The 14,098-nt window shown below is 42.3% G+C and overlaps 1 protein-coding gene across 4 annotated transcripts in view; it reads left to right on the plus strand.

The window, feature by feature from the left end:
* Nucleotides 1-5,002: 5,002 nt before the first annotated feature.
* Nucleotides 5,003-14,098, plus strand: part of LOC142495769 (A disintegrin and metalloproteinase with thrombospondin motifs 2-like) — a 1,094,144-nt gene continuing 1,085,048 nt past the window's right edge. For all 4 annotated transcript variants that reach the window (XM_075601705.1, XM_075601706.1, XM_075601707.1 and 1 more), the window contains exons 1-2: nt 5,003-5,226; nt 7,083-7,444. In XM_075601705.1, the coding sequence (XP_075457820.1) occupies nt 5,139-5,226; nt 7,083-7,444 (450 nt within the window). In that variant the 5' untranslated portion in view covers nt 5,003-5,138. The remainder of the gene's footprint in view (nt 5,227-7,082; nt 7,445-14,098) is intronic.

Genomic DNA, 14,098 nt, shown 5'->3' on the forward strand with positions numbered 1-14,098 from the left:
CCCTCTTTTCGAAAAGATTAGAAAAGATCTTCAGAGCTGGAACGAATATCAGATCTCTTGGCTAGGAAGAATAGCCACAGTTAAAATGAATATCCTGCCAAGACTCCTATATTATTTCCAGACGCTTCCAATAGACATTCCACTAGCAGAACTTAAAACTATCCAGAATAGAATTTTTTAATTCATCTGGAAAAACAAAAGACCAAGGGTTGCTAGAAAAATTTTGCTAGCTCTAAAAGATTGCGGAGGTCTGGGAGTCCCGGATATCACTAAATACTATTTGGCGGCCCAACTAAAACATGTAATAATGTGGAACAACGACCCAACTACAAGTTGCTGGCTGGGGATTGAGTCTACCTATGCAGGACCCCCTTCTTTGTCGGCAACCCTTTGGACCGGGGGAGGAAGGGAGAGCCTAGCAGATAAATTAAAACTGGGAGCAATGAGGTGTACATGGAAAATATGGTAAAGAAATAAGGAGAAATATCATTTGGCATCGTCCCCCACTCTAATGACCCCCATATTTAGCAACCCTGAGTTTATCCCAGGCTGCCTCCCAAAGGGACTTAGTAGATATAATGAGCTACGGTTGGTAAGGGCTGATGATTTTGTATCCAAAGATAAGATTCTTGCACTCCCAGAGTTGGAGAAAAAACATAAAATTACAAATTTACCGGTTTTTGGTTATTTACAAATTCGACATTACCTACAAACAGTCTCAGAAGACACAGCGTTTGCTGCTATGACAAAATTTGAAAGGGAAATAAAACACAAAACAATCTAAGTGCAGACAGTTTGATAACTTATGTATAGAATCTGTGATGAATCTTGGCTCGTATGTGTGGCCTACTTACAAGATGTAAGTCAAAAACAGGCGGTTTGACACAATGGTCTTTGCAAGGAGGGTTTCTCATCCAGGAATATGGAGACTTCCGATCTCAGCATAACAGCAGTGTATATAAAAAAGAAAAGATATCCATAGTACAGACCAATATATAAAAAAACGTGACTTTATAGGGTTTAAAAATGAACACTTACAATAAAAACATGTAAATCATGCTGTCTGCACTTAGATTGTTTTGTGTTTTATTTCCCTTTCATGCTCCCCCTGGATTGCAAATGGATAACGACGAATTGTGGGACAAGTGGAACCAGTCCCTACCAGCTGGGTTTGAGCAGGGGGGTTTAAACTTATTTTTTCCACGTTGTATATCACGTCACCACTGTTTTTTAATCATTTGATTATAATTATCACTCACTGTATATCACAAGTGTACACTAGTAGAGTTAGCGCCTTCTTTTTCACCTTCACACAGCATGACAAAATTTGAGAAATCATGCAGGAGAGGCTATTATTGCAAAGGTCTGATTTCTGAGGTATATCTGGGCCTGGCGTCAACTGCGGTACAATCTAAGCATAGCTACATGCTAAAATGGGCAGAAGACTTAAACCTAGACTTAGACAGAGATGACTGGGAAGCGGCCTCTAAAACATCAATTTGCACAACTATAAAAGAAAACATATACAAAATTCTGTTTCATTGGTACCTAAGCCCAAATAGGTTGAGACAGATTTTCCCCGGGTCCTCAGATTTGTGTTGGAGAGGATGTGGTCAAAAAGGAGACATAGCTCATATCTGGTGGAATTGTCCAAAAATTCAGGGGTTCTGGATCATGATACAAACAATGATACGAGAGCTCCTGGGGCTAGAGATAGAGGTGGGCCCACTGGTCCTGGTGCTGGCTAAACCAATAGAGGAGCTACAACCCCAAGAGAACAAAATGATAAGCCACGTCCTCACAGCAGCTCGCTGCTCGGTAGCCACGGCCTGGAAAAAAATAAACGCCCCCTCCAAGTAGACAGTATTGAGATGGGTCAGGGAAATAAGATTAATGAAACTCCTCTCGGCACAGCTGTGTCAAAAGATAGATAAATTCCATAAGGTTTGGTCAGTATGGACAGACAATTAACAATAAAACATAGGGGCCATACAAGACTGGAGTTAATAAGCCACCCCACCTCCCCCCTCTCATTTCTCCTTCCCCCCCCCCCCCCTCCCTCTTCTTTCTTAATTTTCTCTCCACTATCCTTGATTTTCTCAGAGAGAGATGTCCGGCTGCTTCCTCAATAGGTTGTTAAAATTTCAAAAAATAACAAATATTTGGTAGAATTCAAAGGATGAAAATTAATATATAAGAAAAGAAGACAACAAGAGTATTATTTATGTTGTAATATAATGTTTAATTTTTTTCTTTTTGTACACTGTGAAGTTGTAACAGATATCTGTTAAAACTTGTTATATGATGTCCTTCTCTCAAAAAACAATAAAAAAATTGAAACAAAAAAAAATCCCAGCCCAACAACCTTTGCGTACAATATCTATGCTGTCCCTTGCACAAGAATCTGGGTCCCCACCTGACATAGCCACACTAAAGGCTGGCCCGTCGACGTCAAAGTAAACAACTCCTAAAAGTGTATGGGAAACACATCTTCGATAGCTTCTGGAAAATGTTAGTAAAGACAAGCGCAAGAGAACGGAGCAATGTCCACTCTTTGCTGCAACATCCAAACAGTAGAAAGAATTCGACATGAGGAAAGATCAGATGAAGGTTGAAAAAGAAGATGCTAAAAAACAAAGCCAGGAAGAACAGGCAGTGCTGCAAAAGGCAAAGATGACAAAGGAGAAGCAGCCACGCAACGCCAAAAGGAAAATTGAATTTACAGAAGATGATGAGAATTCTACTGGCACAGTAGACAAGGTCTTACCAACACACTAATACCGGGATTCTGGATTGAGCACACAAGATGGGCAAAATAAATTGTAATTTATTTCCTTTTAAGACAAACACACAATATTCACAATTACAGTCAATACAACACTTACAGAGAAAACAAAAGAAAAAACAGCGCAAAACCTCACTGTGTAATATTTAGATATAATGTGAAAATGTTTCAGCAGGTAAGTATCACACGTACATCAATATAAAATTGTATAGACATAACATGTTAGGGTCATGTTACCACATCGCCCGCTCTTCTGCACCAACTCGGTCGAATCTGGGCCACTTTATGGGATGGAATCCTAATTTCCCAGGCTGTTGTAGATGGTCTCTCAATCCGGTCTTTAACATCTATTTGGATCCAAAGATGTAACCGCACCGGCACTGGTCTGCCATGATGCTCGTGTCAGACTTCTGTGGAAATCTTTGATGATGTCACTGCGATGATTGCCACCCCTATATCTTCGCCGAAGGGAAAGATTTCGTAATGTCGTTACAGGATTCGTTCGGGAATCCTTAGCTCAAACAAATTCTGAAAGAGGGGAGCAAATCTTCGTTACGCTGTAGTTAACCCCTCACACTCCGGAACCGCTGACGCTAAACCTTGGACATTTCCTGGTTGATCTTAGGTGAATCTTAGATGGAACTAACTTTCTGACTGACTGCATGACCTTTAAAAAACTCCCAAAAGTCCATCCTGTCAGTCTGCAGTGAATCACTGAGTGGGAATCCCTGGCCACTCACACGCTTTGCAAGGTGGATAACTCCAGGCAAACTGGGCTTCTGAAAAGTGACAGAGCATGTGCTAACTTTGCATTTCAGCTGCTTAGGATATCTAGCCAAGCCTACTTCCCTGGAGACTTAATGCCTCCCTGTCGTAAATCAGTGGTGAGATTGACAGTCTCACTCCAGAGTAAAACTCCTGCCCCAAAGGACGTTTAAAAACGGCTTTTCATATCTAAATGTACTCATAACTTCAGTTCTGTAATACTTCCTGACACGTGAGACATATTAATACATTCCGGCACGCATGCCGGTCCCAATGACACTAAACATAACCGGGTCATCCTAAAATTAAGGGAAATATTAATATCTGTCTCTTAGGACCTGCTAGACCTCACGTGTCTGTAACCATCATGTGTGACTTGGTCCCACCGATACACCCATGTAATTTATATCATATTCCGCAGAGGAGGTCTCGCGATATTCTCATATTTAATAAGGTCACTCAGGTTGATCTCTTCTGTAGCCATGCCCCTGACCATATCAACATAGCATCCTGCTTCCTTAATGACAGGCGCGCTCGCCGCACTCCCGTTCACATCCGTTGGAAGGCAGGCTCAATCACCTCACTGTTGTCGGTCCCCTAGACGCCGGGTGGATCACCTCCAGTGTCTTTTCCGTGGCAAAGCCTATTGTCCTATTGGGCGAAACGCGTAGAGGACCCGCCCAGGAAGTTTTCGGATTGGCCCTGCTAGCTGTCTGTCAAACTGCACTGCCGGAAGTGACGCGACGGGACCCAGCACCAACCGGAAGTGACGTATCGCCACGGAAAAATTAGTACAGGATTTCCAATTAGGTTTTCTTTCTATTTGGCAAATTAATATTGATTTCAGAAATGGGCCAGTTTAAAAGTTTATTGAATACAGGGTGAAAATATATGTTTGCAAAGTCAGCCTCTTGGAATGACAATTTTCCATTAGGCTCAAAAAATATTAAACAAATGTTTACGCTTCTTCAGCTATCTATTCCCTCTTTAATGAATTAGAAGACAGATGGAGTTCTTTAACACATTTATTTTTGTGTGAAAAGGAGCACAAATCGCTTCTTCATAGTATATTGAATAGGGCCCTAAATGTTTAGCATCACCTTTATTAAACAAGCTTACATTTCCCTTAAATACAAACTGACAGAATATAATACATTTGAAACAATGTTTTTTTTTAATGCCAGAAATATGTTCAGTGACATGAACCACATACTGTACATAAAACAGACTGACAAACAACAGAGAGAAACGGACCGCAATTATTGGTCCTGGAAATTGAGAAGAACTTTTGCACTCTGGAAATAATGAAAATAATGAGCTGCGATAGCACGCACTGCCACATAAGGGGAAATTACACTGGCCTATCCGGTGATGTTTTATAACAAGCAGTCCTCCACTATGGAGGAAAACCAATCAGAAGCTACATTACATCTCTCAATTTAAGATGAACTGGTTTACAGCTGGAGGTATTCTGCCAGAGAAACATTCGTGGTTCTTTTCTGTGAGTGTGACTCGGTGAAGCTTAGAGATCGGAGAGCTTCAACGCTGGATTCCTATTCTCAGCTAGCGAAGCTGCAGTTCAGCTGCAATGGAACCTATGATTGGAACTACGTGCATTGTTTTTTGCTTTGCGCTCTTTATTCCAACAGATTCTCTTTACATGTCTAAAGATAAAGGTAAATTAATCCTTATAAGGTTTGCATTTTACCGGTATATAGTTGACTACAATATTTTTTATGTTTAGTTTATATGCATGCTGCTTTTTTCTTATTTTAATATCAAGAGGGGTGTGGGCATTTTTCTTTAATTCACTCAATCTTAGCACTTTTCGATCGTTTTATTATTTTAGCTACTTATGTGAAAAGTCTGTGTTTGAGTTATTCTTACAGTTAAATATTGACCGATGTACACTGCTTTTTAAATGCTCTTCCTTAAACCATTAAAAAGCTGCTAAACTCCATGATCACTTGCAGATCTAATACACTGGACTGGTTATTAGCCTGTAAATGCTTTATTGAAACCACATTTTCTTAGTTAGAGTACATGCGACAGATCACAGTATTCGAAACTAATACTATACGTGTAGAGCTATGCCGTGAAATTAATTTTCTACAAGTTTAGTTCACTTTGCAAGTTTTAACAAGTACTGTTTACCAGGTTACAGGGCTGCTGGATATGATACAAGTATTTGCAAATGAAAGAAGGGAGAGAACCAGCGACAGCATTGTCACTCTTTACCTCAAAGCCTCTTTTCTTCATCTAATACACTTCAAATATAGAAGTGTGCTCTCCATTACGGTATAGGATCAGCCACAGGCTTTAAATTCGGTTGCACTTAATGCAAGACTGCAACAACTTTGTGGGTTTCTTCCTAACATCCTACATGTCCTGACAAATGGTGAGGATGCGAGAAAAAGAAATGTAGATTTTCCGCATTACTGCACAACATGCTCACTACACCTGGACGTACTGTAATTGCTTCAGTTTTTAATTTGGATACAGGATTTCTCTTCTGCTGTATGCTTGTTGAAAAGAAAACAGTAAGCATCTTCTCTGATAAACATCTGCTTGGTTTGAAGCTAGTAATTTACTTCATAAATACATGCCACTTTCAGAATGTCAGCATCCACACCCAAAAAAATACAGGAATAAGGAAATGTTGCTTACACATCACCATAACTATTAATTAGTTATTGCAGAATGCTGTATGTTAGCACCTTTTTTATTCTGACATTTTTATTTTGCACATAATGGGTTGATAAAAAATACTTTACAAATGATTCACAAACCAATCATTAATCTGAATTATATTCCAGTTGCATAATAACACAGAGGAGGGATATAAAAACAATGGCATGTAAATCCTCCAAATAAGACTGTTTCAAATGTATCTTTCTGCCAATAGAACAGATATTATAATTGTCAGACATTATAAAAATATAAACCATGTATTTGCTTGTCTTTAATTCAATGTGTGTATTTTATGCATTTTCCAACTTTTTCTAAAACCATTTCAAAATAGACCTCTAATTTTATTATCCTGATCTATGAACATTCTATCATTTTTACAAGGATCTTAAAATGAATAATGGGAGAAAGGCTTGTAAATTTAGAAAAGGCATCTGAGATGCTTCAGAATCAGAAGGACAGTGGACAGTGGACCACTTGCTCCTCAAGATGGACATTAAACAGTAATGTTGGCCTTCTTCGATCACAGAAAAAACCCAGATGTTTGGTATTTGGCACTGTAATTTGATAAATGTGGTCCAGTGTTTAAACATTACCACATCATTAAAAAAAATGGACAGTTGCTGGCACTGCAGTATTTTTGAAGAACTTTCTTACAGAGAGCAAAAACATGGATTAGTAACTTACATTTACTGTATATTACATACATGTATTTCTAAAATAAAGTTTATGAATTCTTCAACGCTTTTTACTATTTAACATTTTCACTTGTTTCGGTCAATTTTATTATTACACCAAAATAAATATTTCCTGAAAAGTGAATGCATGAATTTTTATATTTTAGATTCTTTTTTGGAGAAAATCCAGGAATATAGACTTGTAACACCTATCAGCACTGATTCAGAGGGAATTTTTTTATCCAATTCCGTGTCAAAAAGAGAAAATGGCCGTTTTCGAAGAGATACAAAGGAGTTTTGTAAAAAATCTGGAGATGATAAAATTTATTATAACGTCACTATTTTCGGGAGGGAATTTCATCTAAGGCTAAGCGTGAACTCAAAACTAGTTGCACCTGGAGCAACAATCGAATGGGAGGAGGATTCCAACGTGACTGTAAAAGAACCACTACACGGGAATTGCCTGTATGTTGGCGATATAACTGATCTACCAAATGCTTCAGTTGCTGTAAGCAACTGTGATGGACTGGTAAGCTGTTTTCAGATACTCTTAAGTAAATATGGACAGTAGATTTAACAAGGATTGGGAACTAGAAATTATTATTATTATTGTATTATTGCACCATAGAGATGGGTGAAATTTTCACCGCCAATTCAGAAGTTTTGAGATCTCTATCATCTATCTCTATATCTCCCCCTCAAGCTTCAGGTTGTCATTTAAATATACTTTGCATATCTCCCAGGTATCTAAGGTGTAGTCCTTTTTCAGCACAGGTGTCTCTCTACATATGTTATTTGGAGGGAGATTTTGAGTGGATTGATGGATAGAGATCTTATATCTCAACTAATCGGGCCCTCTTGCCCTCCCCTCTCTTTCCCTCCTCCCCCTGAATTTAATATAAAATTCAATGGCATAAAACATGGGCAAATATTTTAGTGTCCAAGCCGTCTTTAAAGTTCCATGTGCAGATCAAATTTTGGTAAGAGAATCAGGAGATCGTTTTTTAACAGGTTCACCCATCTCTAGCATTGAGGATAATTAATCCACTGGGATGATTAAATGTGTTGTCTATCAACTCTTGCAGTTTGATTTAAATTGGCTGTCATTTGTTTTTTTTATATTTTTCTTTGAAGGCTAATGATTATTGAGTAAGTTAATGTCCTAGTTGGGAGTGTTGTTACTAGAGGGTATTGTGTATCCGTTATGATTTATCCTGTTTATCCAATGTTCTCTGGGATACTGTATTTGTGCACTTTCTATATATAGAATGACACATTGCTGGATCTGCAGGTAGTGTTACCTGTGGTAATGGTTCCTGGCCAGATGATGAATTCATTAAAAGTACATATACTGTAAGAACGGTTGTGACTACAGGCATTCTTCTATAAATGTTGAGCGGCAGTTTTCAGCCCAAATTCTCCATTAAAGTCTGGATTTTCAGATAAAAGCATCCAGAAGGGCTGCTTCGGCATCTATTGAATTACTCCTTTAATCTTTCAATATTTTCCCAGCAGTTCTAGTGGATTCTTGGTCACTGAAGTCTTCCATTGTGGTTAATAGTTCTTTTTTTGGAGCAAGCTTCGTCTTGATTTCAGAATCAATTATGCTGCTGCACTAAAATCTACATTTCCCCATTACGCACAAAGCTACTATAGTTCTCAGTACGTGTGCTTATATAAAAGCTATATTGTGTAACTTATTTGAACTACAGTTTTTGTGCATTTCATTTGTATTGTTGGTGTATAGGTGGAAGTTCTGACAACGGAATGGACATAACCTACATATCTCAGTGATATTGACAAATGTATAGCATTAGTGTTGTCTGTATAATGAAAAATAGAAAAGCGGTGCCCGACCAATCCCACAATGTAGGGTAGAATAAATAATGAAATAATTAAAGTCAATACTTATAGTCCCGCAGCTAGAGTCCAAGGAGGTTATTCAAACTCCTCCACAAACAAGGCATACAGAAAAAACAGAGCCCTCCAGCACATGGTCCTGTTTCTTCATCTCCAGTGCATATGTTGGAGAAAAACAGAAGAAAAAATACATACCACAAACAAGTGGTGTAATATAGGTAAGAATCACTTTAAATGATATTAAAAAAATTGAGGCTAGAGAACTTTACACTTGCCTGTGCTTAGTTCCCACTAGATGTACTCCTCCATGTTACTCTTAGTGGTGTCTTGAAAATAAAGAGGAGAGGAACATGGCATGATAACGTTTAATCACAATGAAAAATAAAAGATAAAAGGTGCATTCACAAACGGCCACAAACAAAGGTTTTGTGATTTGGCTTTTCAGCATGTATTCTCTGATGCAGTCTCTCCACGTTGATCCCTCCCTTGGGATGTGCGTGCAGTCACCGTTCCAGGTTTCACTCGTCAGCTTGTCCCCACAGCATGCAGAGGCTCTCTCAGGCTTGTGCACAGCCTGGTTTCCTCTATCCGTTCGCGTCCTCGATCTGCGGGGTGCTTGAGATTTTGGGGGATAGAGCAAATAACCCATGACTTGAGGGGAGGAGACTACATTAAAAAAATGTCAAAAAGAGAATCCTTTTGGATCTTTACTTTGCAAACGCTAGCCCCATTAGGTCTAAACATACATACAGGCATACCCCGCTTTAAGGATACTCACTTTAAGTACACTCGCGAGTAAGTACATGTCGCCCAATAGGCAAACGGCAGCTCACGCATGCGCCTGTCAGCACGTCCTGAACAGCAATACCGGCTCCCTACCTGTACTGAAGCTGTGCGCAAGCGGGGAGACTATAGAGCCTGTTACACATGCGTTATTTACATCAGTTATGCACATATATGACAATTGCCGTTCAGTACATGCATTAATAGGTGAAAAAAAGGTACTGCTTCACTTTAAGTACATTTTCGCTTTACATACATGCTCCGGTCCCATTGTGTATGTTAATGCAGGGTATGCCTGTATTGGAGATTGCAGCCTTTCTTTGAATCTATCTCCACTCTCTCTTTTTATGAGTCCTTCTTTACAAATGTTATATAATTGGGACCATATCCCATTTTATCTAGTTCTTTATATCTAGACCTTTTTTTAGTATTTATGATTAAATATTTTATACCTTATTGTTGGACATTGGTCCATTTTATATTGGCAGTGAATATGTTTTGTATCTGTGGTCAAACAAGATGTTATTAGGATATATCCTTCTTAATATTTGAATATGGTTTGATATATTCCTTAACATTTTAAATGAATCCCACTCTCTTGAAATTATACATGTATGTAACTCTGCATTTTGCTGTCATAATATCAGTAGTAGCTATTGTCATGGAAAAAGAACTACATTTCTGTTTCACCCCCCCCCCCTTCCTTGCAGTTCTGCCTGTCAGTTTCTCATTCCCAGCCGCATGTGTTTTGCCCTGTGCACACACACAGTGCCCGTGTGATAGACACAACGTTATTTCCCCTGTCCCAGCAGCTTGCTGTGTGAGAAATGCAACATTATTGCTACATGTTGTGGCTCCCTTAGACATTTCAGTGAGCTGCTATAGCAGCCCCAGCCTTTCTCTCAAATGAGCTAGTCTGCTTTCTCCCCCTCTGCTCTGCCCACAGATGGTCTGTCCCCAGGCTATCTTGCTACTGAGCATACATTGGGACTTCCTTTTTTCCACCTTCACCACTGGCTGAGTGAGTACCCTGCTGTAACTGCTCTAGTGGCAGGATTACCCTTTTCACCTGTCCTTAACTACAAAGCACCCACAGAGAGACATTATCTAAACACCAACATCTCTTCACAAGTGCCTGTCTTTTATGCTGCTTTTCCCAAATAAAGTGAAGAAAAGATACAGGACTTGTTGTGCTTTGAAAAGAGGGCCGAGTTGAAACTATCTGGGCTAATCATCTTACACATGACCCTGGCCTCCAGAATAGTGAAAAGGATACCGTGTGCCTTACAGACACTTACAGGAGCTGCTACTCTAGACTTTATGATAACACAGAGCAGTCTTTCAAACAGCAGCAGCTTTACACTGCCAGACAGGGCAGCAAGCTTTATACAGCAAACTGCACACAGCCTGCAGCCTTACAAATAAGCAAGCAGATTCACACTGGACACAGCCAGCAAACAACCTTGCACACAGGGCAGCAGCCTTGCAGACAGACCGTGCTTCTTACACAAAACCTGATTGCCTTTCTCTGTCTGAGTTCACCCTCTGCACAGCTCCATAGTGAGGGATTACCATCTCACCTTACCCTGTGCACGTCCCCACGGCTAGCGCCATCAAGGGCCACGCTACTGGACACCTGCCAGGACACGGGTCAGAGCCACCGGACACCTGTGAGTACAGCTACCCCTACGCTGCACGCTGCAGGACACTGGTCGGCATCATCTGAGACAGACGCCCATCGCTGACACAGGTAAAAGACCGCACGCCACACGCACTGGCTAAAGGCTACACACACCTACAGCATGGCAGAACTCAGAGCCTCACCAGATATCACGCAGGAGAGTGATCACTCAGACACAGAGACCGCTGCGCAACTGCAACATGCGCAGGCAGACGCAAGGCCTAAACGGACAGTCACACTGACACAAAAAGCCCGCGAAAAATATGAGACTGGCATTGAAGCGCACCGCGCTAAATTACAGTTGGCCTGGGAAACAACCACACTGGGAATACGCAATGTTACTAGTGTTGGCAACTGTGCGCAACAGCTCGAGCAGGCAATAACGCAATTAAGGACTGATCACTCGCGTTATCAAGAGCTGTCAGAGGCATACATTACTTACCTGACCAGGGCCAACACCAGCGAAAGCCTACAAGAAAGAGACTTACAGAGTAACATTGACCTGACACGAGACAGCCGCGTGCGAACCACTATCACGGAGGCTGAGAGTAGGAGAAAGGACCTTTTGCTGGAAACAGCATTACAGCGCTCCAGCGCATCCAGGCACTCATCAAGGTCAGCAAGATCAGCGCAATCTCACGCATCAAGTGCAAGCGCAAACGCCACCAAGGCGCGAGCCACCGCAGAGGCCGTATGTGCCAGGGCCACATACGCTCAGAAAGAGGCAGTCATGAAACTAAAAAGGGCCCACTTAGAAGAGGAGGAGCAGGCAGCCACTGCCACCGCTGCACAGAAAAAGACAGAGGTGGACGTCAACCTAGAGGCCCTAAATCAAGAGAAGGAAGCCGCTGCCATAGCCCAAGCTGAAGTCCTAGAAGCAGCCGCGAGACAGGATGGCGGGGAGCAGCCGTACAGACGGATAGCCTCAGAGAATCCAGCCCAATGCACTGAAGACTACGTAAGGACCCTCTTCAGTGTAAACACCAGCGCGCCATCTCAATACGGAGGGAGTGACTCCACAGACACCGAAGACTTGCCAGGTCCACGAGGAGAAGACGCTGTTCCTTCAATGGTACATGCTGCCTGGGATAGCCACAGCCACAACAGTGATCCATACGCCAGCACGCACACGGATGCACCACAACAGGCTCGCTATCCAGGTACACCCACACGGGAGAACACAGCCCCTCACACTGACCAGCAGTCAGCACGCGTCCACGCCAAAGAAGAGGCGACCGCACAGACCCTCCCAGCAACTACCTCAGAACGCAACCAACACGCCGATGCCTGAGGCCTGACAGACATAGCCAAGTACATGATCCGGCGTGACCTGGTGCAAACAGGACTCATCAGCTTCGACGACCGCCCTGAGAACTACCAGACGTGGAAGTTCACGTTCAAAGACGCAATCAACAGCTTGGACTTCTCAGCAAGTGAAGAGCTCAACCTGCTATTCAAGTTCCTGGGGAACGAATCCAGGGAGCACGCGAAGAGACTTCGGGCGGCAAACGCGAACCAACCCCGAGTAGGTCTTGACCTAGTGTGGGAAAGGCTAGAAGAGTGCTATGGTAGCCCAGAAGCAGTCGAGGATTCGCTCTTCAAAAGAGTCGACAGCTTCCCCAAGATCACAACTAAAGATTACTCGAAGTTACGAGAGCTCGGGGACCTGCTGCAAGAGCTGGAGTTTGCAAGGAAAGACCATTCCTTAACAGGTCTCAACGTCTTGGACTCAGCTCGTGGAGTGAGACCTATCCTGGAGAAGCTACCCTACAACCTCCAAGAAAAATGGATTTCACAAGGCTCCAAATACAAAAGGGAGAAGCAAGTCGCCTTCCCCCAATTCTCTTTCTTCTTGAGCTTCATGCGCGAAGTGGCAAGGACAAGGAACGATCCCAGTTTCATCTATATGCGCAAACCACACACATTGCAAGCAGCCTGAGGAATGAGAGACCAGTGGTGAGATACAGTAACACCCAAACACCCATCTCGGTTCACAGGACGGGCGTGCCTCCCACGACCCAAACTACTCCCGATCAGTCGGTCGCCGGAGACGAGGAACCAAGGGACCTTAACAAAGAATGCCCTATACACAAAAGGCCGCATCCGCTCAACAAGTGTATCGGATTCAGAATGAAACCCGTAGAGGAGCGAAAGAACTTACTCAGGGAATGGGGAGCTTGTTTCAAATGTTGTGTTTCCACAACTCATTTATTCAAAGACTGTAAAGAAGAAATCAAATGTACGGTGTGCAAAAGTGACAAGCACGTGACATCGTTACACCCAGAGGCATTGACACCTCACCAACTCAACAACCCATCCTCCGTAGCGGAGCATGGCGGGGAGGAAGGAGAAGGAGAGCCAACATCCGCCACATCTCAGCGCACCGAGGTTTGCGGAAAAGAAAGCGACAAAATGTCTTGCTCCAAAATATGCCTTGTCGCAGTGCACCCCCAAGGACAACCTGAGAAGGCTATTCGGATGTATGCAATCCTTGACGACCAAAGCAACAGATCATTGGCGAAGACGGAGTTCTTCAACTTGTTCAACTTACAAGACAATGCCTCACCCTTCACCCTCAGAACCTGTGCAGGGTCAACTGAGTCAACAGGGAGAAGAGCAAGCGGTTACGTAATACGTTCGGTGGATAACAGAGTGAAGATAGCTCTCCCCACACTCATCGAGTGCAACCACATGGCCACAAGAAGGGATGAGATTCCCACACCAGACGTGGCACGCCATTACCCGCACCTCAAAGGAATAGCCAACTACATCCTGCTGGTAGAACAAGGCGCCAAGATCTTGCTGCTGTTCGGTAGGGACATCATGAGGGTACATAAAGTCCGTAAACAGCATAACGGA

The sequence above is a fragment of the Ascaphus truei genome, chromosome 5 (genome assembly GCF_040206685.1).
Source record: "Ascaphus truei isolate aAscTru1 chromosome 5, aAscTru1.hap1, whole genome shotgun sequence".
NCBI lineage: Eukaryota > Metazoa > Chordata > Amphibia > Anura > Ascaphidae > Ascaphus > Ascaphus truei.